Below are 24,114 nucleotides of genomic sequence, written 5' to 3'. Positions count from 1 at the left end.
GAAAAATTTCATGGAGTTTTTATTAGTATATGATGCAGTCCCATGTCATCTACAGTTCCTGGCCCATCCAGGACTTCCACAGGATGATGCAGAACACTCGGCACTAATCACCTGCAAATGTTAGATGGAGCAGGGTCCTCTCACAGAAGCCACTGAGGTTGTTGGTTCCTTCCACAGCATCCCTGATGAATACCTACACTACGAGGCAAGAGTAAAAGCCAGCCCCCAGTGCTGGAACTCTGTTTCTACCATGGTGTACCCTGTGTGCCCCAAAAGCAGCAGTGACCCTGGTTGATGATCAAGGAGCTCCTCTTTTCAACTAGAGAACTGGATAATGATTCAAATCCCAGGAGATGTATTTTCAACCCAGTGCCTGAGACGAACATGTGCTGAAGAATAAGGGTGGAATTATTGTAATTCTCTATGGGGATTTAGGAAAGTGGGACTTCACACTGAATACTGACTAAAACTAGCCTTAGAGTTATTGATGGCTTCTAACATGGATTTCGTTTATTTTTCAGACATGGAGATGACTTGATTGTGACTCCATTTGCTCAGGTAAGCATACTTCAGTAAGCAGGCCGACTTCTCACAGATCTGCAAATTGGTTTGGGAGGATTTGTTCTGTTTCTCAATTTAGTTTTAAAGTAAATTATAAATACAAATTGTGTAGTTCTTCCAAGTAATTTATAGGCAATGCTAGAAAATGTGCCTCTCAATCTAGAAATCTGTTTTCTATAAACTGTAGACCCAAAGAGTGTCTTTGCTTCAAATAACAAATTACCCTAGAGATAGAGAATTTAAATAGGCCTATATATTTTAACTGACACTGGCAGTAGAAGCAGAAGACTATATTGTAGATTAAATTACATTTAATAAAATTAGGTACCTAATCATTGCTTGAAATTCAATCATACAATTCAACCTGACACCTTGTTTACTCCTTTTTACATGTGTGATTGGCACAAAGATTTAGTCCAGTGATCTGCATAAGTTTATTCATTTTCAGCATATATATCATGAAAATACTTTGATCACATGACATAGATGCAAGAGTTGATGAGATGATCTGAAGTGTTCTTGAGTCTTTATAAAAGGGTTAATGACTGGATGTGATTTGTAAAAACCAGTGATTCTCAACCCTAGATGAAAGTTAGATTCACCCCAATCACTCTTATCCCAAAGTCCAGACTGCATGCCTGTGGATTCGAAAAAATCTGGGGATGCAAGCATTTGTATTTTTCAAAGGCCATAGTACTTTTACTATGTGTAAGAGAAGTTAACAGGCCCTGATGTAGACAACTAAGGACAGAACGGGGTAAAACTTATATAAACTGGGTCATGAAGCCCATTTAGAAACCAATACTGACTAAGAAGAAATACTGAATGTTGAATTACAAGTAGTACTAAGAGGTTATACAGACTATAATCAGAGGTATGTCATAAACAGCTATAGTACCTCAAGCAACTTATTTAAGTTCTCTGAATGACTTTGAGGAAGGCACTGAACTTTTCCAAGTCTTGCTTCCTCCTCTGTTAAATAATTCAGGAGTACCCACCTCATAAGGTTGTTAAAAGGTTAAAACAATACTGGGCTTGCAAAATGTTCAAAAGATTTCCAAAAATTTTAATGTTTAATAAATTTTAATTATTACTGGTTTAATTGTATAGAGATAAAGTACTCTTTTCACTGTAAAATGTCACACAGGTATGATTTTTAAAAATGAATAGTAACAGTGTTTGTTTTTGCATAGTTTTAATTTTTAAAAATTTTCTGAAATAATTTAGACCAAAATTATAATCAATCCATAAATAACAGAATGTCAAATGGTGATTTAAAAAATTAATGCTGGCAACTAAGGACAGAATGTGATCACCATCCAATTCTACATGATTAAAGTCCTGTTTGCACAAGGTTTTGCTGGAGGTCATGAATTCTTTCTAGTACTTGTATTTTTGTGTCAAAAAATTTACACTGTTGTTTTAATCATATTTTGTGATAGCAAAATTTTTATGAAACTGAGCTTCTAATTAATTACTGCTGAAAATTTATAATTTTACATCTAAGAACTGAGAGTTAGGTGAACAGGCAAATCAGGCAAAACAATATAAACTACCATTACCAAATACAGAACCAATCATCCCATCATGAGTTTATTCAGGTAGCTAGCTAAAACTAAAATATCTAGATATTATCATTAGAAAAAAATGTATCTAAGAATGTTGTAAAAAATGGGAAAAAAATCTGTGTAATACCTTGTCTTCTTATTTCAAGTAACATTTATTAATCTCTAAGAAATTAATAAATTTAACTTGGTTCCTGCCTTCAATGCTCTTAAATTCTAAAGAAGTCTAGCCTTTTACATAATTAAACTTCTATAATGTATCTATAATCTCCAAAAAAATCAATCAAATTTCTGTATACTGGGAAGTTTACACATATTTTATATACAAAATATCATTTATGGATATTTTACAATGATTAATACCCTTTAAATTGGAACTTGGAATATAAACTAACTTTGCAATATTCAGATATATCTGATGTCTGAAAATAACCTGAAATATACTTAAGGAGAGTGTACTTATCATCAACTAAGGGACTCATTCACCTTGTAGAAGGTGGTCATTGCCCCAGGGGCTTGAATTCTTTTTAAGTGATTTCACCACAGTTTCCATAAGTGGACTTTTCCTGAGGCATTAGATCTGGAAAGCTATACTAAAATGTAAGAAAGAAAAGGCTTTTTAACTCTGAGCAGTTTAAGCACTGATACAGCATCCTTGGGGAAGTAAATGAGACCAAAGGCCTTCTCTTAAGCCATGTTGGGCCCAACAGGCATATTTTGTTGACATAATTGTCATTGCCTCAAAAAACAGTGTATAATACAGGACAGAGCACTTACCATTTAATGCTGAATATTATAATGCCAAAAATATAAAATATTTGTGTTGCTTGAAGCTATGTCAACATTATTTGGTCTGCATTCCCATAACTGATTTTAGCCAACTTGCTCAGAAAAATGTTTATCAAGTAAACCAAAGAATCATACCCTCTTCTTACCATGCATGCTTTGGATTTGTTAATTTCACACCAAATTTTGGCAAAAATTTGCAGTGAGAGCCACACTGTTCTCAAAATGCTTTTGCATTCAAACTTTAGAAAAATCAATATAAGCAAAAGGAAGAAAATTATTATAATTCCCAACCCCCAAACAACTACTGTCGACATTTTACTTTATATCCAGTTAGGTTTGTTTTGCTGGGCGTTATGACTTTTCTTATGACTTCTAAAAACAGGCCCCCATTGTCCAAAATCATCAAAGACCTTCTTCCAAGCCCGTCTCATCCTCATCTTCTTGAGGCCTGAGTGCAGCCCCCAAACATGAAGGATCCCTCCCTGTTCTTTCTAAACCATGTCTTCCTGTGTTTTGAAAAGAATTAAATACTAAATTACAAGAGAACTTAGGAAGTCACAAAAAGATATATCCCACTGTTGGATGGGGCTGAAACTAAAACAACTTGGTTAGACCTGATTTTCAGGAAGGATCTTACAATATTATCCCTCGTGTTTTGTTCTAATATCAAAAACACTCTCAGAGTGCTAGAGTTCAGCCTAAACTATCTTCTACCTCTAGTGTCTTAGGCTTTTCCATATAAGTTCAGAATTTCTTTGATCCCTAGAAAAAGTTCCAGCTTTAATTAGTTTGTATACTTCCATTTCAAAACTGAAATTCTGTTGAAATCTTTTGGTATGAGTATTTCCTTAGGCATGGAGGTTGAGTGTTGAGAGCAACCCCATTGCCCTTTTCCTCCCACAAGCTTAACAACTTGGCCAGAGTTCTTGGGGGACCAAGAGCACTACAGAGGCACAACACTGCTGAGTACTGTTGGAAATTGTCCTCTGGAGTCAGCTGTCTCTGGTCCGTAGTCTCACAGTTTGCAATTATGACAACCTTATAAAACTCTAAGTCTCCTAGAATTCTCATCTGCAAGTCTGTAATATTGAAAGAAGTGGAATCTTTGATGAAGCAAAAGACAGGAATCACCCACCCAAACATTATCTTGGTTCCCTGGGGAGAGCCTCACATCTGTCAGTCTAGAGACATGTGCCTGACCCAAGAAGACTGGGCAGGAACACCCGCATGATTTTGCCTTCTCTAACCAAAATATAGCACCTAGAATACTTTTAGGGAAAAAAATATTGTAGTTATTAATACTGTAGAACATTTTACTATTCAGTTGGTAATAGAGCATTACCAATATATATATATATATATATTTTTTTTTTAATGTCCTTATTTCACTCCATAGAGAGATCTTAAGATCTCATCACAGTCCCTAAGTTTGCAGGACCCACCAGGCCCTCTCTGTGAGGCAATGGAAGAAAAGAGTGGTCTCATTTCAGTTGCTTCCCCCTCCCCCAGCATTTCCTTGAACTTAATTAGTATGAATGACAACTAGCATCTTTCTAGATATGTGAACTCTTGCTACAGTAAATCATATGAAATTGTCAATAACTTGTTGACATAACAAAAACAATTTCATATGGTTTGACCAAAACATAGTAGGTAGAGAGATTTTCTTTTCTATCTGCTACATCATTCTAAGTGGACTCCAGCATTTCTTCTGAAGATGAAACCTGTACCAGGAAGGTTTTCACCTCACAGGGTTACACCCACCCCACCCGCATCTCACAGTCTGTGTTTTACCGCCACCTAGTGGCAGAAGGTGTACATAGATTGAAAAACAATTCTCAAAACTCTTCTTGGGACTGTTGTTCATTACTGATTCATGAAGCCCACATTTTTCTGTCAATTTTGGTGAATCCTACTGATCAATAGATGTTTAAAAGAACATAAGGGATTCTGAGAGCTGTGTGTATAAATAACATCCCACTCCACAGGCCGGTGTATGAATCATCTCTGTCCACAATTTTTCTGTAGTACTATCAGCATTCCTACATGTGTATATATTTCTCATTATTCCTGAGGTATTTTTGATCTTGATCAGTTACATGTTACTCGGAGGAGAAGAGGAGAAAGCAGTGACCTTAATTTTCTGTCACTGAGCCATGTGGAAGAAACCCCAGGGACCTCTTTGGTTAACAGCATTAAGAAGGGAAGAGAATTATAGGGGCAATAAAGCTCTGACTACAGCTCTTAGAGGGCTGAATTCAGAGGGGGTGAGAGCAGCCCTGGAACAAAAGCAAAGAATAATGGAGCCTTAACTCAGGGGTTGCAGTAAAACTGATTCCATTTCTCCCACAGCCTACAGTAACAGCTGCTTACCTCTTGGTGTCCCGCAAAGACAAACCCAGTGATATTTGGGATGAAGCTCCCCAGTCAGCACCCCTTAAAAGAACTGTCTGAAACTTTTATTGATACTTTGGTGAATGTCACATATGCCATAGTGCTAAGGATAATAGTTAACACTTAATCTAAAATTTATAAAATACTGCTTGTCCTATCACCCCCCCCACCACTCACACACACACACACACAAAAGCCACAATGACCTAAAACGTGCACACACAGGGTTATTTACTACAGCAGTGTTTGTAAAAGCAAACTGTAAGAGATAGCCTCAAAGTCAGTCAGTCAGGGTCTGGCAGCTGGATGCCTGAAGGTCAGACTACTGCTGGTTGGGGGTACTTTTTCTTCCATTTTTTTTTTTGTTTGTTTCTTTTGAAATAATTCACCTATATAAGAGACTATATCTAGTGACTACATAAAGCATGAATAATAGTAATACTAATAATGGACAGGTTAAGAAATAGAACACTATGAATATTTTAATGCCACCGAAATGTTCCTTTCCATGTTCATCTCTCTGCCTCAGAAATAACAATAATTTTGATTTTGACTTAATTATTGAGGTGAGACTTTTTGCTGTAGTCTTGTTTATATTTAACTTCTACAGAAGGCAAATATATAACTTATTTAAAATAAATACGGAAAACATAAAATCTAAAACAAAATAATCTACTTTAATATCTTTATTATTATAACAGGCAAAATCTATTTACAAAAAAAATTTCTTTTATGAACTAATGTTTCCTTTCATGAATTAATTTCCTTTCAAAATAAGCATGGAATGTGATTTACCTGCAATATTATTTGTATTTATCAGCTGTCAAATGCAGTGAATTTAGCAACAGCATATTATGATAAAATCCTCAGAATTCTCAGGTTAAAATTTTGCCTAAAAAAAGGATCAATTACATGGTGCAATAATCTTATTTAAAATGCTTTTTAAATGTGTTCAATATTCACTTCTTAAAACATAAATTAAGCCTGCATGATTTAATGACAGTGGATCATTTATCCAATTTATTTCTGCATCAGTCAAGATTTCATGCCTATTGAAAGACATCGTGGTCTGATGTCAACAGTTAGCTATTTGAATATTCCGTCATAGGCAGTGTGACCTTTCAGAGCTGTTGGTTGTTTATGTGTGGTAATGAGCCAGGATTTTCCAGTGATTGAGTTAATCATGGTTGGCTCCTTAGGAAGCACCATAGATTTCTTCAGGGGAAACGCTGTAGGTCACTGTCCCAGTGCAAAAACTTCCATTGACTAACACAAATTAATGCCAAATTTTTCTTGAAGTCTGAAACATTTTTGTCTTGGAAAAAGAAACAATAAACTGACTTTAGATCCATGCCAGATGAAAAAACTCTGGAGACAATTCTGGAGCCTTAGAGCAATTCGAAATTTGGGTGGGGGGGTCCTTGAAGTAACTAATAGTCATTAAATAAATTTGCTGTGTGCATGCCAAATCATTAATCAAGTAAAATGCTACCCTAATGGAATCATACACACAGAGTGCTTTTCTTAACACTTAACCTGTCATTTCATATAATCCTCACTCCAATCCTGTGAGTTATATACCACTGTCACAGTTTTGTATTTAAGGAAACTGAGGTATGAAGAGGCTTATGTAACTTGTTCAAGTTCACACATTTAATACTTAATGGAGTCAGGCAGCCTGGTTTGTCATGCAATACCCTAGTACATACCAGGACATTTCAAGTCTGTGTTTTAGGTAAATTTAGCATTCTAGTTCACATCCAGATCACCTATAATCCCACATAGTTTAGGATCCACCCTGAGGAAATGAACCCATTCTAGGAAAAAACCAGGGGCAGTAGATTCATGCAAGTGTATGTCCTAGGCTCACTTCCATTCCTGGACCACTTTCCAGTCCCAACTGGAATTGGAAAAGGGGGCTCTCAGAGGTGGTGGCATCTTTTTCCAACTTTGTCATCTGTGTGGATATATTGCATCTAGGTATTCAGTCATTCAGTAACTTTTTATTGAGTGTTTTCTGTGTGCCAGGAGGTATGCACATATAGAGCAGTAGCATATTATGCGAGAAATGCCTCCTTGGGGACTTCTTGTAATCCACAATCTTAACAAAGGAAAAGACCATCTGTGCACTAGCTAGAATAGCCACTTGGCAAAGTGGAAAACAATCTAAGATTTACTTAGCTTGCTGACTTCAAATCATGGAACTTGTGGTGAATTCTTAAAGAGAATTTGAGAGTAATTTTAATTTTTATCCCTAAAGTAAGTCTTCATTAGTTTTTTATATTATACTATTTCATATATGCAGAAAATGCAACCACGCTACATATACGTTGCTTGGGATATTGTATTAGCAACTTAGAAATCCAGGAATGCTGTGGAAACTACTGCTACTGTGACCATATTTGTAAATAATGAGAAGGGATTTCTGGAAAATTTTGGCACTGTGACCTCCCTGGGTTTCATATGGATGCATGCAAACTTTGCTAAGTGCTGGGCGACTCTTTACTAGTATATGAAAGTAAGTTATAAATATTATCAGATTTCCTCTTAACAAACCACTTTTAATTGCATTTAAAGTGACCCAAGTTTAAGACATCTGAAGAATTTCTTTTTGTTGTAGGTCTTAGCCAGCCTGCGAACTGTACGAAACAATTTTGCTGCATTAACTAATTTGCAAGATCGAGCACCTAGCAAGTAAGTTGTTCTTGAGTCTTGTCCTTTTTGCTGAGCTTTTAAAGAGTGTCATCTCGATTTGAATTGAACTCAAGACAAAATATTAGAGTTCTCTGAGTCACTGCCATGCTACCTAATCATGGACATTAACAAGACATCAGATGATGCCCTGCTAATTTACTATAAATACAGTGTAGTGATGATTCTAACATCAGAAATGAAACAGTGTGATAAATCAACATGGTGATTCCATCTGTCATAAATTACCTGGCATGATCCGTCTTCTGGCCAGTTATTTACACTAAAAGTAACTTTATAGTTTTGACTTACTTCATAAATTTACCACAGGCAAATAATCTCATCATACCTTAATGTCATCTCAAAGTCATCCTGTTAATTCTAAGATAGCAATTAACTGGAGAAACACCAAATCTCAGCAAAGATCTTTGATTCTCCTGCTGTCATTCATTGACTCTCTGAGCAGCAGCTTTTATGGAGCAATTAATAAAATTGAGATTGATGTAATAACAATAGAAGTATTTGAGAGAGATTAAGTTGAGATGGAAAATGATTAAAATTGGGGGATTCTGATAAATGGAAAAAAATCTGAAAGGAGAAAGTAAATTTTGCTAGATTAAATGAGAGACTGACAAACTATTATTCTAATATCTGTTATTTTTAAAAAGTGTTATGAATAATAAATTATCACCAAAATATCAGCCTGGAAGAATTTTCCAAAATAAAAAAAATTCAAATGAATATAAAGAGGATAGTGAGTAGAAATTTATTAGGTATTATAGCATATCTGAGTCTATATTTCATAGTATTTACTACTTCTTAAAGAATATGAAAAAAATATGAACTTTTCCACTCCATATTAACATAATTTCCCTCTCCAATTCACATTTCCCTGATGAACAAGAAGCTCTGGCCATTAAACAAGCTCGTCCTATAATAGAGAAAGTTTTTCTAAAAAAAAAAAAATCAGTGTAAATGCCACAACACAAATAATTGGGATGGAACTAGAACCTTGCCCACTTGTGCAGATGATGAATTTTTAGTTTTTTTTTCCTCAACTTGAATACTTACCTTCTTCTTCTCATTCACTTGGCTAACTGTGATTCATTCTTAAGGTCACAGTTTAAATATAATTGCTTTGGGGGCACTGTCCCTCACACTGCAGAATGTAGACATAGAGCGACCAGTCCTGGCTGGCTAACATGCCTTTCCATCTCCACCTGGTTGCGTCGTGTTATGAAAGAACATTTTTCCCTGGGCCCTGGTTGCCTGATCACCTCACCTCTTTGCTCCTCAGCATTGGCCGTTTCCAGTGAGCAGGGGTGTGGCTGGTTCAATTAGTGTTTCCAGTGCCTGTCATAACACAGAGTAATTGCTCTGTTTTAGTCAACTTTTTCATTGCTGTGACCAAAAGACCTGACAAGAACTATATGGAGGAGGGAAAATTTATTTGGGCTCATGGTTTTAGAGGTCTCAATTCATAGATGGCTGCCCCTATAGTTCTGGGCCCAAGGTGAGGCAGAACATCATGGTAGAAGGGTGTGGAGGAAGAAAGCAGCCAGAACATGGCCACCAGGAAGCAGAGAGAGTGAGAGAGCTCCACTTAGCAGAGACAAAACATAAACCCCAAAGTCATGCTCCCAGTGACAAGTATCCTCTAGCCACACCCTACCTGCCTTCGGTTACCACCAGTTAATCCATTTCAGAGGATTAAGCCACTAATTTGGTTACAACTCTCATTTTGCCTCATTTGCATTGTCTCACACATGAGTTTTTAGGGAATACCTCATTTCTAAATCTCTGCAAAGGCTCCTTAGCTGAAAGTGTAAAGTGGTAATTCAGCATTTGAAACCTGGGGGTGTGACTTGAGGAAACCATTCCTTGCTAGTTGTGTTTCCTTATGCAGCATGGTCAACTGTAAAATATCAGGCTGACCTCGATAGCCCCCTTGGGGCTTTTGTTATTCAGTGGGTTCTGGGTACAATCACCTTACCTTTTGGAAAACCTCAACTCCACAGGAAAATTGAAATGATTGGTTGTCACTCTAAAATTTGTAGCCTCAAATTTCATGTAAGAAATCAAGGTCTTGTCTTTAGAAGGGAAACAAGAAACTAACTTCCTTTAAGCTTCCTTTGGATGTGGTTATCTGGGTGCAAGCAGTGTGGCACAGTTACTCTAACAGGTGTGATGGTATTACACTGACCCTTCTGTCCCCAAAGAAATGTACTTCGACCCATTTTATACAAGGCAGAGGTTCTCAACTTATTTACAGGGACAGAATAGATTAAAATGGAAAGGAGGGAGAAAGAAAATCATAGCTAACACCTGAACTTACACCTACTTTGACTCACTATACCATGCCCATGGTGGCATCCAACTGCGCATTATCTGGTAGACTCTAAATCAAGCCCAGTGCATGGTCTCCCTTTTGGTCAGTGCAGATTTGTACCTCCTTTATTGATTCAAAACAAATCAGCTTCTTGGGGTGTCAGAATAGTAGAACTCAATCTCTACACAGCTGGACTCTGCTGTGCTTGGTATACAAAGAGGGCATCACTGGCATGAAGCATGACGACTCTGAAGGAATCAGAATCCAATTGCCCAGCACTCACTGTGCTGCTGGAACATTTCCAACCTCACTGTTGAAAATTGAAGAAGACCTGTGCTGTCTTTCACAAGCTACCTTTTTCTTTACTTTAGTCCAGGAAGAACTCATCCAAAGCCTGACCCCTGGATGGGTACTCTGGTGTTAGCCCGTTGCGGGTTTCTTGTGATCTTCTTGCTCTTTCTTGTCCTTTAGACTTTTTTTTTAATCCCAAGAGTGAGTTGTGGCTCATTCTTTATTAAATAATGTGTCAATGTTACCATGGATTCAGTGACTACTATTTCCTGCTTCCTGTTACTTATTGAGATGTCAAGTTCCCAAGTGTCAGTGGGATGATGGATAAAATAATAATTAGTAACAAGTCAACCATCGGGTTTTCCAAAACTATAGAAAAGGATAAATGTTTATTTGTATTTTTTCCCAGGAAAAAGTTGACTTTTTCTAAATTTTCACAGAGCAAGTATAAAAAGCAGTTCTTTAGCAGTCATCAATATTTAAGTCATTTGAATAAACTCTAGCCTACAACTATATCATCCTGAATATCCCCAATCTCATCTAAATAGTAAACACTTGGCAAGAAGGAAAGTAACTACTAGCATAGAGAACAAAGCTAATGCAGAGCAACAGTTTAAAACATTCACCTTTTTGTTTTATGAAGCATTTATCAAGTTCAAATTCACATTTTTCATTTCTTCTCTTTCTCTTCTGTGGTGCTTGGGATCAAACCCAGAGCCTTTGACGTGCTAGGCAAGTCCTCTACCACTGAGCTATATCCCATCCCCCACTTTTATTTTCATAAAAAAAAAAAAAAAACTAAAGTCAGAAGAAATAGTGGTGCATTTTCAATCAAACACAAAAATTCAATCCCAAGCTGGCACCAGTGAACCTAAGAGCAATGTCACAGAGCCAGAGGCTACATGGAACCAGTGAGAATTTACAAAACACCAAACTGCTTTCTGTAAGCCCCCCCAAGACCTGCTAGAATAGTTACCAGTTCAGCAGGGCAGATTTAAAGAGCCTGCCACCATTCCACATACATGTGGTTATCCATTCAGCTTCCACAAAAGCATTCCAAGTTAAGACAAAGAGTAGACCTAGGATCACATTACCTTGATTCAAATCTCAGCTGTCTTACTTAAAACAGATTTTCAACTTCCCAAAGATTTATCTTTCTCACTGGGAAAATGAGAACCATGAGTCTACCTGCCTTAAGGCTTTTTGTCAGGATTAAGTGAGATCATTCATTTAAAGTGCTCATTTAGCACAGCGTCTGACAGACACTAAGTGCTTATTAAGTGTAGCCACTGGAAGAAGCACACACACACAAACCTCAAATATTTTGCAGACACCCTTAAATGTATCTATTCTTAAAGTGTTTTCAAAGATGGCAATAAGTTAAAAGCTATCAATTATAAGTAACAATTTTGTAAAGTTATATTTCAAAAAACTTTGGACATTCCATAAGTGATGTTCTTTTCAGCATACTTTATTGAGCACTGATTAAATACTAGGTACATTGTGCTGTACTTTGAAGGGAATATGAGTTAATCATATAACATGGTTTTTCACCTCAAGGTGTTTACAATCATCTTGTGGAACCTGGCAAACATCTGGAAAAAAAGAAAGAAAGAAAGAATACCAGATGGAATCTATTTAAATACCTTAGGTTTACAATATTTCTAAAACCTCTGTGGCATCTGTTTAGACAACTTGTTAATATACCTCTCTGACAAATGTATCAAAAATGTTTCTCAATATAAGAAAATAGGAAAAATTTTAAATACCTTCTCTAATTGTAAGATAGTTTACAAAGAATCATGCACTTCTGATAATGTACAGGCAAACATGAGGCTTTATGTCAAAAACAAAGGTTCTTAGCACTGTTTTAGGAAAAACAATGATAAGTTGACTATTTTTCCAAATTCAGAAAGTCTTTATTTGCTCTGTAAACCCTAGCTTAATTGAATATTGTCAATCAATAAGAATTTCCTCTTCTATCATGTCCCTGTGACATGTGCATCATAATCTACCCCAATGTCTATCACCATGAGACTTAACTTTTTTAAAAAATTGATGCATATGATCTGAAATATAGTAAAAGGACCCCCAAGAACTTGACTGCCTAGTCTGAAGGAAATCATTTGCATGTCCTGACTTAAAAATAATCCTTAAAATTAAAATGGTATATCTAAAATGACTCAGCAGGTACTCAAATCAACAAGGGCCATATATTTACTGCTTTGCATTTTTCTCTCTTTGTCAGAAGATCACCAATGTGCAACCAACCATCCATCAACAAAGCCACCATAACAGGTAAGAGAGATCTGGGGACTTATTCTTCTCATGTCCAGGAAGAATCTGTATGTTTCAATAGTCAAAATCACATTAATGCCAATTGTATACTCCACCCAAGTCTAACATGTTGAAAAAATGAATTTTTTCTTTATGTTATCCTCACTATCATTGACCTTGTAATTTTTCCATTTGAGCTGTTTCTTGGAAAACCTTTCCTGATGTGCCCCATTCTTAACCACTTGACCTTGTGCTAGAAAACCGTTCAGCATTGCTCTAGGGATTTGTGTTGCGGGAGATGGTGGGAGATGGCGTTGCCTTCAGAATGTCCACCATTTTTGTTCCATGCTTGGTTACCTGCTTCATCTTCATATGTGGTAGCTTAGTTTAATGAAAGTGAAAGTAAGAGGAATGGGTTTTTTTTGTGTGTTGTGAGCATATTATTATTCCAGTAGTCGTTATGGGGACTCAGATTGCTGAGTATAAATTCAACTTGTGAGGGGAGAGAAGAATACAGGAAAGTTCAGTATATTCAAAGGAAAAGGATCCAGAGATGTTTGGGGAGGAATAGTGGAAGAAAGGACAAGGGAAAGAAAGGGCATAAAATAAATTATCCCAATGCCTATTGGTCTGGTTTTAACCAGGAGACTTGACCTCAATTGAACCAAAAACAAAATGAATGATCTCATTTTGCTGAACCTGAAACCAAATTGAACCTCATTTAATCATTTCTCAAAACCCCAATTGATTCATTGAAATAATTGCCTGGAAAAGAAAACCTATGATTTCTAAAATTATTACCAGAAGAAAATTAACATACTCTCCAAACTAGACCAATACTTCATCTTGATTCAAGTGTCTTCTTAGAACCCCAACTCATAATATGCTGAGGAACTCCTTATTAAATTTTTAGTGGGTACACTTTTCTTGAAATTTAACTTCATCATGTCCAGTCAACTGGTCGCCTTTTTAGACACGACATCAGAGTTGATTCTGAAACAGTAGTTAATGTTGTGTTCTTTTCTGAAAGTCTATCAAATGGCACTTGTATTTCAATAATTATTAAATTATTGGTTCTTTTTTCATGTTTCATTTTACAGATTGTGTTGGTAATGACTTTCCATTGTTATTTCATAGTGTACATACTCATTTCATGGTATACATGTGGTTTACCAGTTTTCTTCTTGACATTGATCAGCAGATTAACAGTAAGAATTTCTAAATACTAAGATAACTTATTTTAGGAACAAAAAACACATTGAACCTGGTCTCCAACCCCGCTCCAAGAATTGCAGGTACTCAGTGTACCCCTGTGAACAAGAGATACCTTCCCCCGACCCACTTTTGCAATAAGCAAGACTGACATTGCAGTTTGAATCGAATGTGTGCTATTTTGGTCTCTTGGCGGTTTTCTTTTTTAGTTTGAAGTTGCATATGAGTTAGTCTCACAGATGGGGCAGCATCTCTCCAGAACAACAGCTTTAGGCACCAGTAGAACTCCTTGTGTCCAACACAAGATGTTTGGGTGCTCAGAGGTCAGAGCATCTGCCAGCCATCTTGGCAGTCAATCAGCCCAGATTCATGGGAGAGCAGCTACACTCAGAGACCACAGACATGATCTTACACATAGGTGAGAAACCCCATGGAAACTTTTACATAATATGAAGTCCTGGAGAGGGAACTAAGAGCCACTGGAATTGGGCAATTAAGATTAATAGAGCCTCATTTGTACCCAGTAACTCCTGACCTGAGGACTACAGAAACATCCCATGTAGGAAGGGAGACCAATTAGGTGTCATTAACTGCTTGGCAGCTGGGCTCCTCACAAAGTACAACAGGAAATTGCCTGGTTAGAGAATGGAACTCTTGTTTTCTTGTCCAAACTTTGCAAACTAAGGTGGGAAGATAGTGTGAGGTGTGAGGACATGATGGCAAGAGCAGTAAGAATTTCCTCTCTCTCATCCCAGTCTTAAAAAGTGGGTCCTTAAAACCTAAATAGTAATAGTAATGGTGGTTGAGTCTTTGACACTAGACTTCAGATAAGAAAAGGTAGTACTTGTGTGTTCCCTCCTGTTAGAACCTATCTCTCTACAGTAGCCCTGAGGAGGAGGGGAGAAAAGTTTTGTTTTTGTGGGGTTTTTTTGTTTTTGCTTTTTTTTTTTTTTTTTTTTTTAAAGACAGCAAGGCAACATTTCAGATCAAGGCAGCCTTCTTTGAAATTTTGCTGAAGGTCTGGAGGAAGTGTTTTCTATCGTTCAGTTCCTGACCAACCCAGCAGGCTATAGTGAGCAAGCTCCAGGCTCCCCTGCAGGGCACCTTCATAGAACCACAGAGGTGTGATGTCCCTGGAATTGTGTGCTGCCTGTCCAGAATTCAAATTGGGCCCTATCATGATAGCTGTATGGCCCTGGGCAGAGTGCATACCTTTCTTGCCTTGGTTTCTCTGACTATAAATGGCGATCCCACTTCATGCAGTAGGATCACTGATGGTAGGCTGAATGAGTTAACACATGTGCTGTTACTTAGCATGGTGCCCAAAAGAGTCAGCACTCAAATAATCTTAGTAAATTTTGCTTTGCTGTTTTGATTTGATTTTGTTTCTCTGACCTACTCTGTACATAGAACCAGGGGTGTCAGTTCAAACTCTATAAAAAGTACCAGAGACTGACCTCATAAATTTATAAACCACATAAATTTATTGCTTATGGTGCTGGAGGCTGAGATCAACTTGCCAATGTGTTTGGGTTCTGGAGAAGGACATCATGCAGGTTGCAGACCTCTGTCTTCTCATTATATTCTCACAGGGTAGGAAGGGGGTGAGAGATTAGGTTCCTTTAAAAGGGCACTAATTGCATTCATGATCTAATGAGGCCCACACTCATGAACTAATTATCTCCCAACGGACCCTCCTTCAAATATTACCATGTTGCGGGGTAGGATGTGAATCTGAGGTGCCCACACATCTTCAATCCATGATTAAGGATAGTGGAAGGAATAGACAAAGTGATAAAAGAAGGGGAGGGAAGTCTGAAAGACAAGTTTGCAGGATCATTAAAGTGTGTGGATCCCTCAAAATGGCCCACAGAGACACACTTGCTTTGTGCCTGTCCAAATGAGACCTCATATTGTCCCAGTTCTGTCTCCTTTCCCCTCATCACTGTCACAGATGCTGGTGCATTTGTGATTAAGATGATTGGACTATTCTTCAGGAGTTTTTCAGAGTCTAAAGACTTACTTTTGAGAGCTAGTTTTTTGATCAAAAAAAAAAAATTCATTGTAACTCTTCCATAAACCAACTCTTTAACTGTAAAAAAAAAAAAAAAATTAAGAACTTCAAGTCTCTACATATGGCATATAATATTTCCTGAGACTTAGTCCCATAGAACTTATAATACCTTTTTACCCCCTTCGAGTTTGATTATTTATTTATTGGTACCAGAGATTGAACCCAGGGGCACTTTACCACTGAGCATCATCCCCAGTCCTTTTTATTTTGTTTATTTTGAGATAGAATCTTTAAGTTGCTTAGGCCTCCACTAAATTGCTGAGGCTAATCTTGAACTTGTGATCCTCCTGCCTCACTTTCCCAAGTCACTGGGATTTCAGGTGTGTGCCACTGTTCCAGGCCCAAGTTTTTTGATTTGATAAATATTAAAGACAGGAAAGTTTTGATTTCATGTCATTAGAGTTAAAACATGTCAGATGCCTGCCAGTTTTTATTTCTATTTATGAATGGTAATTATATAGATCTAAAATAAACTAATACTTCTTTAAAGTTAAGGCTTCTAAACGAACATTTATAAAAGAGATTTACTACTGAAGAGCTGTTTTATTCTTTAGTGAGATATAACAAAAAGCTGATGTGTGGCATTCGGATCCTGAATGTGAAACCTGTCTCTCCCTTTCACTTCATTTCCTAATTTGAAGGATGGATTTTGAGTGCTTATCTCTCAGAGTGGTTGCAAGAATTCAAGGAGATAATTTATAGAAAGTTCACTAGGTGGTGGGTAGTTCACCAAGCATTTCTTTCTACAATCCTGTCCTATGTTCCAGACTTTTTATTATTTAAGGTAATTAAAAAACTGGAAGAGTGGAAGCAGCAGAGGCCAATTAAGGTTCATTGACTTTTCTGGTATATGTTCTTCATGACTTCACTTTCACACAGTAATTACTGGGTGTTTGCAGTAATCCCCCAGTTACTCAGTCTCATCTCTATCGGTCTTTAGCAGGCAGTACCTGCCAGAGCTGAAACACGAGAGGGCAGCAGAGAGTCAGAGAGGACCCAGCCGTGCCTGTGTGGGGATGAGGAAGCCCTGTTTGGGGAATAAGGTCCTGTTAAGTGGGGCATGGTCAATCTGTTTGCTCATTTGTTTGGGGTTTTGGTTTGGAACTCAGGATTGAACTCAGGGATGTTTTAACGCTTTACCACTAAGCTACAGCCCCAGTCTCTTTTTCATCTTCTTTTTAAAATTTGAGTCAGGGTACTAAGTTGCTGAGTCTGGTTTTGAACTTATGATCTTTGCACCTCAGGCCTCCAGAGTCGCTGGCATTACAGACAGGAGCCACCATGCCTGGCAGCAAGCATTTCATTTTTAAATGACATTAAGAAAAGAATTCTGCGACTATCTCCTAAAACCTTGTCATGTTTTCACAGTATTACTTTCAGTATGTTTCTGGATTTCCATATTTTAATCCTCTTTATTTAATCATCTTTAATTTGGGGATTTTCATGCAGGAATGTAACTCAGAGAAAATCTATTTAAATTTCTTTATTTGGAAGATGAGAATACTGAAACCTAGTGAGTCAAAAATGCTACTTGGTGACATCTGAATATAAATATATGGTTCTATTTTCCCTTCTTACACCCCTATAAAATAAAATAACCCATCAGAATAAGATAGCTTTCCAACTCTTAGAATTATGTGTTTTCAGGAAAATAAGAGAAATATTAAAGAATATTAATTTCTGAGGATTAGATGTAGCATTCGATTTTTTGTACATGGACTTGAAAATTAGAAAATTTCTTGTCCCATTTTCCCATTGAATACCTGTTTATGGTTAGAGCTATGTTAATTATATTCACTGATTATTCTAGAGGCAGAAAAATGGGCAGCCTAAGGCTTCGGACTTTGGACTTTGGAGAATACAAGTTCTTACATCCAAGCAATACAATGAGTACAGTTGTCTTCTCTCTACCTGTAGAGGGCGACACACAATGCCACGCGAGCCTAAAACACCACATAAGTAGTTTCAGTCCAAAAATAATGTGTAAGTCTCTGTCCCACTTCGTATTTTTTTACCCTAAAAACTCATTGCTCCATTAAACAATAAGTTTATTACAATAGAATTTTTGTCAATCCATAAGGCAAAATATTAAAGAAGGAAGCTATCCAAATACTGTCAGTCAAAAATGAGAAGAAATGTAACTGTGTGTGTTGATGAATCGAAAACACAAAGCCATTTCTACCATCGAATAAGGGGTGAAAAAACACAACAAAGATATCTGACTGGAATAGTTATTTTTTTATTATCTAGACTAATCATTTTATACTTTAAAGAAAAGAGACTATGTATTTCATGGTGACAATAATGATGCAAATACTTATTTAGATCTGCCTTTAAGTCTTTGTGTCTGTGTTTGTGACAAACACTATCTATGACATAATGCATCATATATAATATAGAAAGATATATGTGCATCTATATCTGGGATTATAGTTTGGAGCAAGAGCCACATAAAGAAGAAACATGGGACCTATGTGAGAGAGATGCTCAAGTCCTGAGGAGACCAAGCCCCTGTTAAGTCAGTGTGTGAGGACAGGAGGTCAAGCAGCCTGCTTACTCCTCAGCCACTCACAGGCACGGACTGTCCCCTGTAGTCCTTTTTTAAAATCATTATTATTCTTTTTAATTATAGATTACAGTAGAATATATTTTGACATATTATACATACATGGAGTGTAACTTCCCATTCTTGTGGTTGAACATGATGTGGAGTTACACTGGTCATGTATTCACGTGATCCTAGGAGAGTTATGTCTGATTCATTCTACGGTCTTTCCCATTCTGATCCCTCCTCACCCCCACTTCCCTTCCTGTAGTCCTTTTTATTTCTCTATTAAGAAGAGCAAAGATGTGACAAGACTTTAATAACTGCAGAGAATGAGCTCTCAGTAAACTTTCTTAAGGATGCAAATTGAAAAATGCTGATGATGCATCACGTTTAATAGCTTTAATAAAAAAATCAAGATTGTATGCGTGCATGATTATAAATTGACTTGTTTGGAGTCTTACTTGTTTTACTTTCATACTTAATACATCTTAATACATCAGGTATTCTAAAATTTTAAATTAAAGTTTATTTTTATAAAAATTCCCACATGAAAAAGATTTCTGGGAAAAGCAAAACAAAAAAAAAGTTTCTTAAATGCATGGCATATGGCTATTTATTAGTTAAACTTATCATCTGTTAGATCAGTAAATGTCTATTTTCTTCCTTACTAATACAACATATTTTATAATTTGTTTTGCCTTCCTGTGCTTCTATTTTGATAAGTAGAGTCATACCTATTAATATACAAAAAGACCAGATCTGACAAGTGTCTTTTTGCCTGGGAATTGATGGAAGTTTTATATGATGTTAAGAGCAGAGAAAACAAGTGATATGGCATAATTATGGGGAAAATAATTTAATTCTGTCTCTATTGCTTGAATATCCAGTTCAGATGCTTTTAATATAACTTTAGTTGAAATAAATGAATGGTACTGAATGTTTGTTTTGTTAGCATGCAAAAAGATTTAGTCCAGCCATTTAAGTTGAAAATCCAGCTTTCTTCTGACCTGTGTAATTTTGGTCAATTTACTTAAATTCTCTGAGTTTTGTTTTTTTCACCAGTAAATTCTAAGTCAGTACTTGACATAATGCTTGGTACCCAGAATATATTCATAAAAATGTTAGTTATTATTATTAACATAATTTTAATTTTACTGACATTAACCATCTGGTCAAAAGATGTTTTGTAAGCACCTTACATAAGGTATGCAACAAGATACGTGTGTTGGAGTAAAAGTGACTATTGACTTTAAGGAGTTCACAATCTAGGGGAGAAGGAATTATAAATAATTAAGTACTTACTAAATACCATGATTGAAGGCTCTTCAAATAATATGTATTTGAAGGAAAAGCAAATGGTTCTACCTAGAAAGAGCTCTCTGCTAAACTTCTAAGAACATGGTGTTCTCCATGTGATTAGGGAAAGATTATCTTAAAGCAGAACCAATAAAATTGAGATGTGGAAGCATGATCAGGCTACTGGTAACAAGAAAGGACAAATAGAGCTAAAAGTGTACAGGAGCAACTAAACATAAGCCTCCAAAGTTAGATTAAAGCAACTTCAGTACAAAGAATGGTGAACTATATTTTATGAGCAATGGAAAATTATCTATTAATCCTATTTATTTATTTAATTTTATGATGCTAGGGTTCAAATCTAAGGTCTCATGCATGATAGGCAAGTGCTCTACTTTGGAGGTATTTATACATCCAGCCTCATCAATTAATTTTAATCCTGGAAATGAATAGGCCTTTTAAAGTGACCACAATTGGAAGCAGCATAGGCCTTGTAATGTGACTCTAACCTGGGGTAGTAGTGTCAGTAGAGAGGAATATATTCCCAACTTTTTTTCTGAGAAACGGTTGAGAAGAGTTAAGGGTTGATCAGATTAGAGAATGAGGAGGAAGTAAAAAAAAAAAAAAATGAAATCATATATACAGATGTCAATCATAGTATCATGAATATGCATATAAGATTTAAAACAACCCAAATATTTAAATAATATCAGAATTCCATTTAAGTATTAAAAAACTCATTCTAAAAATGATTTATTTATGAAAAAATTAATATCAAAAAAGGTTTTCATTTTAAATAATACATTATGGACGTTGGATTCAGTTTAAGACAGGTTTAGGTGTTTATTAGTGATTGGCAAGGGCAGACAGTACACTTTTGCACAGAATCTAGTGATGGATATTTAAGTGTTTCTTAGGACTCAGTTGTTAACCTCTCACGACCCAGACAATATTCTGCTGAGAAATTGTCTAATGGTGTTTCAATATTAGGGTGCCCCAATTAAGCATGAGATATATTTCCAAATAGTATCTCTTGAATAGAGCAGTATTCTGTTGATTATTGAGTCTACGGCAGGACCATTCTGTTGTTCTTCAACTGATCAGGAAAGCTAGCTACCAAGTAATTAAAGAATCTAAATGTCACCAAAGTCCACTCCCGCCAGTATCCCTTCCTCATTGCCCTGAGTTTTAAAAAGGGCCAAACCATTCCAAACCTGCATTGAACCAAGGAATCCCCAAGGGATATTTGAAAACAAGCACAGAAAGACTGATTTCCAAACATGGCAGAACAGAATCCTTGAGATAAGACTGAGAATCTGTACTGTCAACTAGTGATGCCAGGTGGAAAATCGGATGGGCCATATTTGGGAGAATAAAAGATACTGAGTGCAGCAGGTGAGAATGCTGCTGTCATTGAGCTGCCAGTAATTTGTTGGAAAATTCCTGTCTCTCTGAAAAACGCATGTAGTGACACCCACAGCCCCATGGAAGTAGCGGCACTGTCCAGGACACATGAGATAATCGGTGACAAGTGGCCTACAACTGGTGGAAAGAAATACAAGGTGATCTTATTATCTGGCATCCCCGTCATCACGGTCGTCATCATCAGGGTCATCATCTCCGTTATCTCTCAAAATGTGTACAAGATTTTAATTAGAGCCTTGCTCCACTCCTAGAACAAAATGAGGCCTCGTGTCCTCGTTTGTGAATGGGGTAGGAGTGACTTTGGGAAATGTTATGTTTAGTAACTGTATTCTTTTTGTCTTTGCAAACCCAGTACTAAGTCTCCTTTTTTTAAAAAAAAAAAAAAAAAAGGAAAATAAAAAGAAAAGAACAACAGAAGCAGCATTCCTCAGTCACTCCCTTTATCCACTAAGTGCTTCCCACCATGTGAGCCTTAGAAACCATTCTGGGCAGACTCAGAAATACAGTGACTGTGGTGGGGAAAAACACTGAAAATTCCTTTGGGGCTCTTTCCCAAATTTTACTGTTTGAATGTTGCGCTGAATTATTTATCTCTACGAATAAATAAAGTGTTCACTCATGACGTGCTTTCTTTTACTATCTCAAAAATGCTTTAATAATCAGTCGAATATATTATTGATACTAATAGTAACAAAAGCTAACATTTACTGACATTTGATATGAACTAAACACTGTAGACATGTAATCTTTTTAAAAACTATAATCAAAAGAGATAGACACTGTTACTCTTCCTGCTTTATAGATGAGAAAATGGGCTGAAGAAGTAAAATAACTTGATCAAAGAAATATGGCTAGTGAAGTACTAAGTGTAGATGAAGCTTGACTCACAGAATGTTAAAGTCTTTTCTCCCTCTTAAGTTTATTGACATATATTCCCAAATAGACTCAAGTTGTTGTATCTACCGCCCCAAAAAGAAGTTATTCCTTGTGGATATTGAACCTCCCTCTCTCTCTTCTTCCCCCTGCTTCTTTCCTTTTTCCTTTCTTTATTTTCTTCCTTTTTCCTTTCGAGAGTAGAGAATGAATCTAGGCCATGTATTGCTGAACATGTATGGTTGGAGGGGAGAACAAGCAGAGGGATTGGATCTATTGATGCTGAGAATCCCTTTGGGAACCCCTAAGAAATCAGTTCTATAAGCTAAGGAAAGGACTCCTGCCTGGGACATAGAGTTCTTCATGCACACATCAGTCCCTGCAGTTCTCTTCCTGATTCCTCCGTTGTTGCCAGAGTGCTCAGGGCCAGAACATCAACCAGCCGGGGCCCCAGGTCTGTGTGAGAAGTGAGGTAGATGGAGAATTTCAGGACTGGGGAGAAGCAGAGTTTGAGCTTTGACATTCACCCAACTCCAGGACCACTCACTAGTACCAGCCTTGGCTTGCACTAGGCTCTATCCAGGGAGAATCTCATGTTCTCCTCATGACAAGGCATGCTCAGGGATCTTCCCATCCACTGTCTTCTTGAGTACCATTTCCAGGCATAAAATTCCCAACTCTCCATCCCTCAAATGCTCTTTCTCCAGATATTTCTGATGTCCAAGTATCCAGTATTTTTTAGTATGCTTCTTCTTTTGTGGTTCTTATTGCAGTACTGTTGGCCTTGTGGAAGTATTTCTAACATGCCCGGCAAAAGAGATGAGGGTCACTACAGTGTTTTTCTGGACATATTTTGGATGTTTTTATATTGCACGCTAAATTTTGTCCACATGGAAATCTCCATTTCTATGTGTCATCCTGGGTTTGCTCTTTCATTCATTTGTCCCTCATGGGTAAAAGACTGCACTTAGGTTCAGAAGATCCAAGGAGGTATAAAACATTTCTGAGCATTAGAAAGAACCATTACTCTAGAAGTGTCTGCAACTTAAAAAGGTAAAATGTGCTCTACTGAATGACAAAGAGTTTTAACTAAATAAGAGAGAGTTTATAAGTGAAAGAATACATGAATAAAATAAGGAGGGGAGGGAGGACAAATTGAGACAGAGTTAGATCTTTTTCACAAGAAGCTACCTACAATGTTATTTAACTTAGAGAGAAGAAAGGGCCTGGGGAACCAATACAAGCCTTAGGAAAAATTCAGCAGCATTAGAAGAAAAAGTAAGAACAGTAAACAGAAGAAATATTTTCCAAATAGCTGAGGAGGAAATAGAAAAGGACTGGTCATGTAACATAGGCTACAGACCTGAGGAACAGGTAAGAAGAGTTTGTGAGATACCTCTGAAGTCATTGACTAGGGTTTGACTGTACTATTCATCTAAAAATTTTTACATAGAAATAGGCTTGGTTTCCTTCCTTATTTTCTTCATTCCATTTTGAAAAGAAATTCCAAACCTTGGTAGGTATGTTATGTTTGTTCCTTCTGTAGGTCAGAACCTAAGTAGGAGAGGAAGGGTAGGTGTCAGGATTCAGAAAGTCTGGACAGACATTGTTTCCTGGCTGGCTGTCATACTCAACCACTCTGTGTATAACCTTGGACAAGTTACTCACATATCTTGAATCTTTTTTGTTAAAGTGGAGTGAACAATACTTTACTAATTTTAAGGGATTACATGAACTAATTCATGTTGGCAAATTTGGCAGTATCTGATACATGGTAGATGTTAGGGCT

At 36.8% G+C, this 24,114-nt stretch overlaps 1 protein-coding gene across 1 annotated transcript in view; it reads left to right on the top strand.

Annotated features, from left to right (window-relative positions):
• The window catches only part of LOC124986645 (cAMP-specific 3',5'-cyclic phosphodiesterase 4D-like), an 833,189-nt gene that overhangs the window by 644,752 nt on the left and 164,323 nt on the right, over positions 1-24,114 (top strand). The window contains 3 exon segments of the mRNA XM_047555161.1: positions 522-558; positions 7,930-8,003; positions 12,869-12,918. Of these exon segments, the coding sequence (XP_047411117.1) occupies positions 522-558; positions 7,930-8,003; positions 12,869-12,918 (161 nt within the window).

This window comes from Sciurus carolinensis, chromosome 6 (assembly GCF_902686445.1).
Source record: "Sciurus carolinensis chromosome 6, mSciCar1.2, whole genome shotgun sequence".
NCBI lineage: Eukaryota > Metazoa > Chordata > Mammalia > Rodentia > Sciuridae > Sciurus > Sciurus carolinensis.
This window is presented reverse-complemented; position numbering and strand designations above follow the sequence as displayed.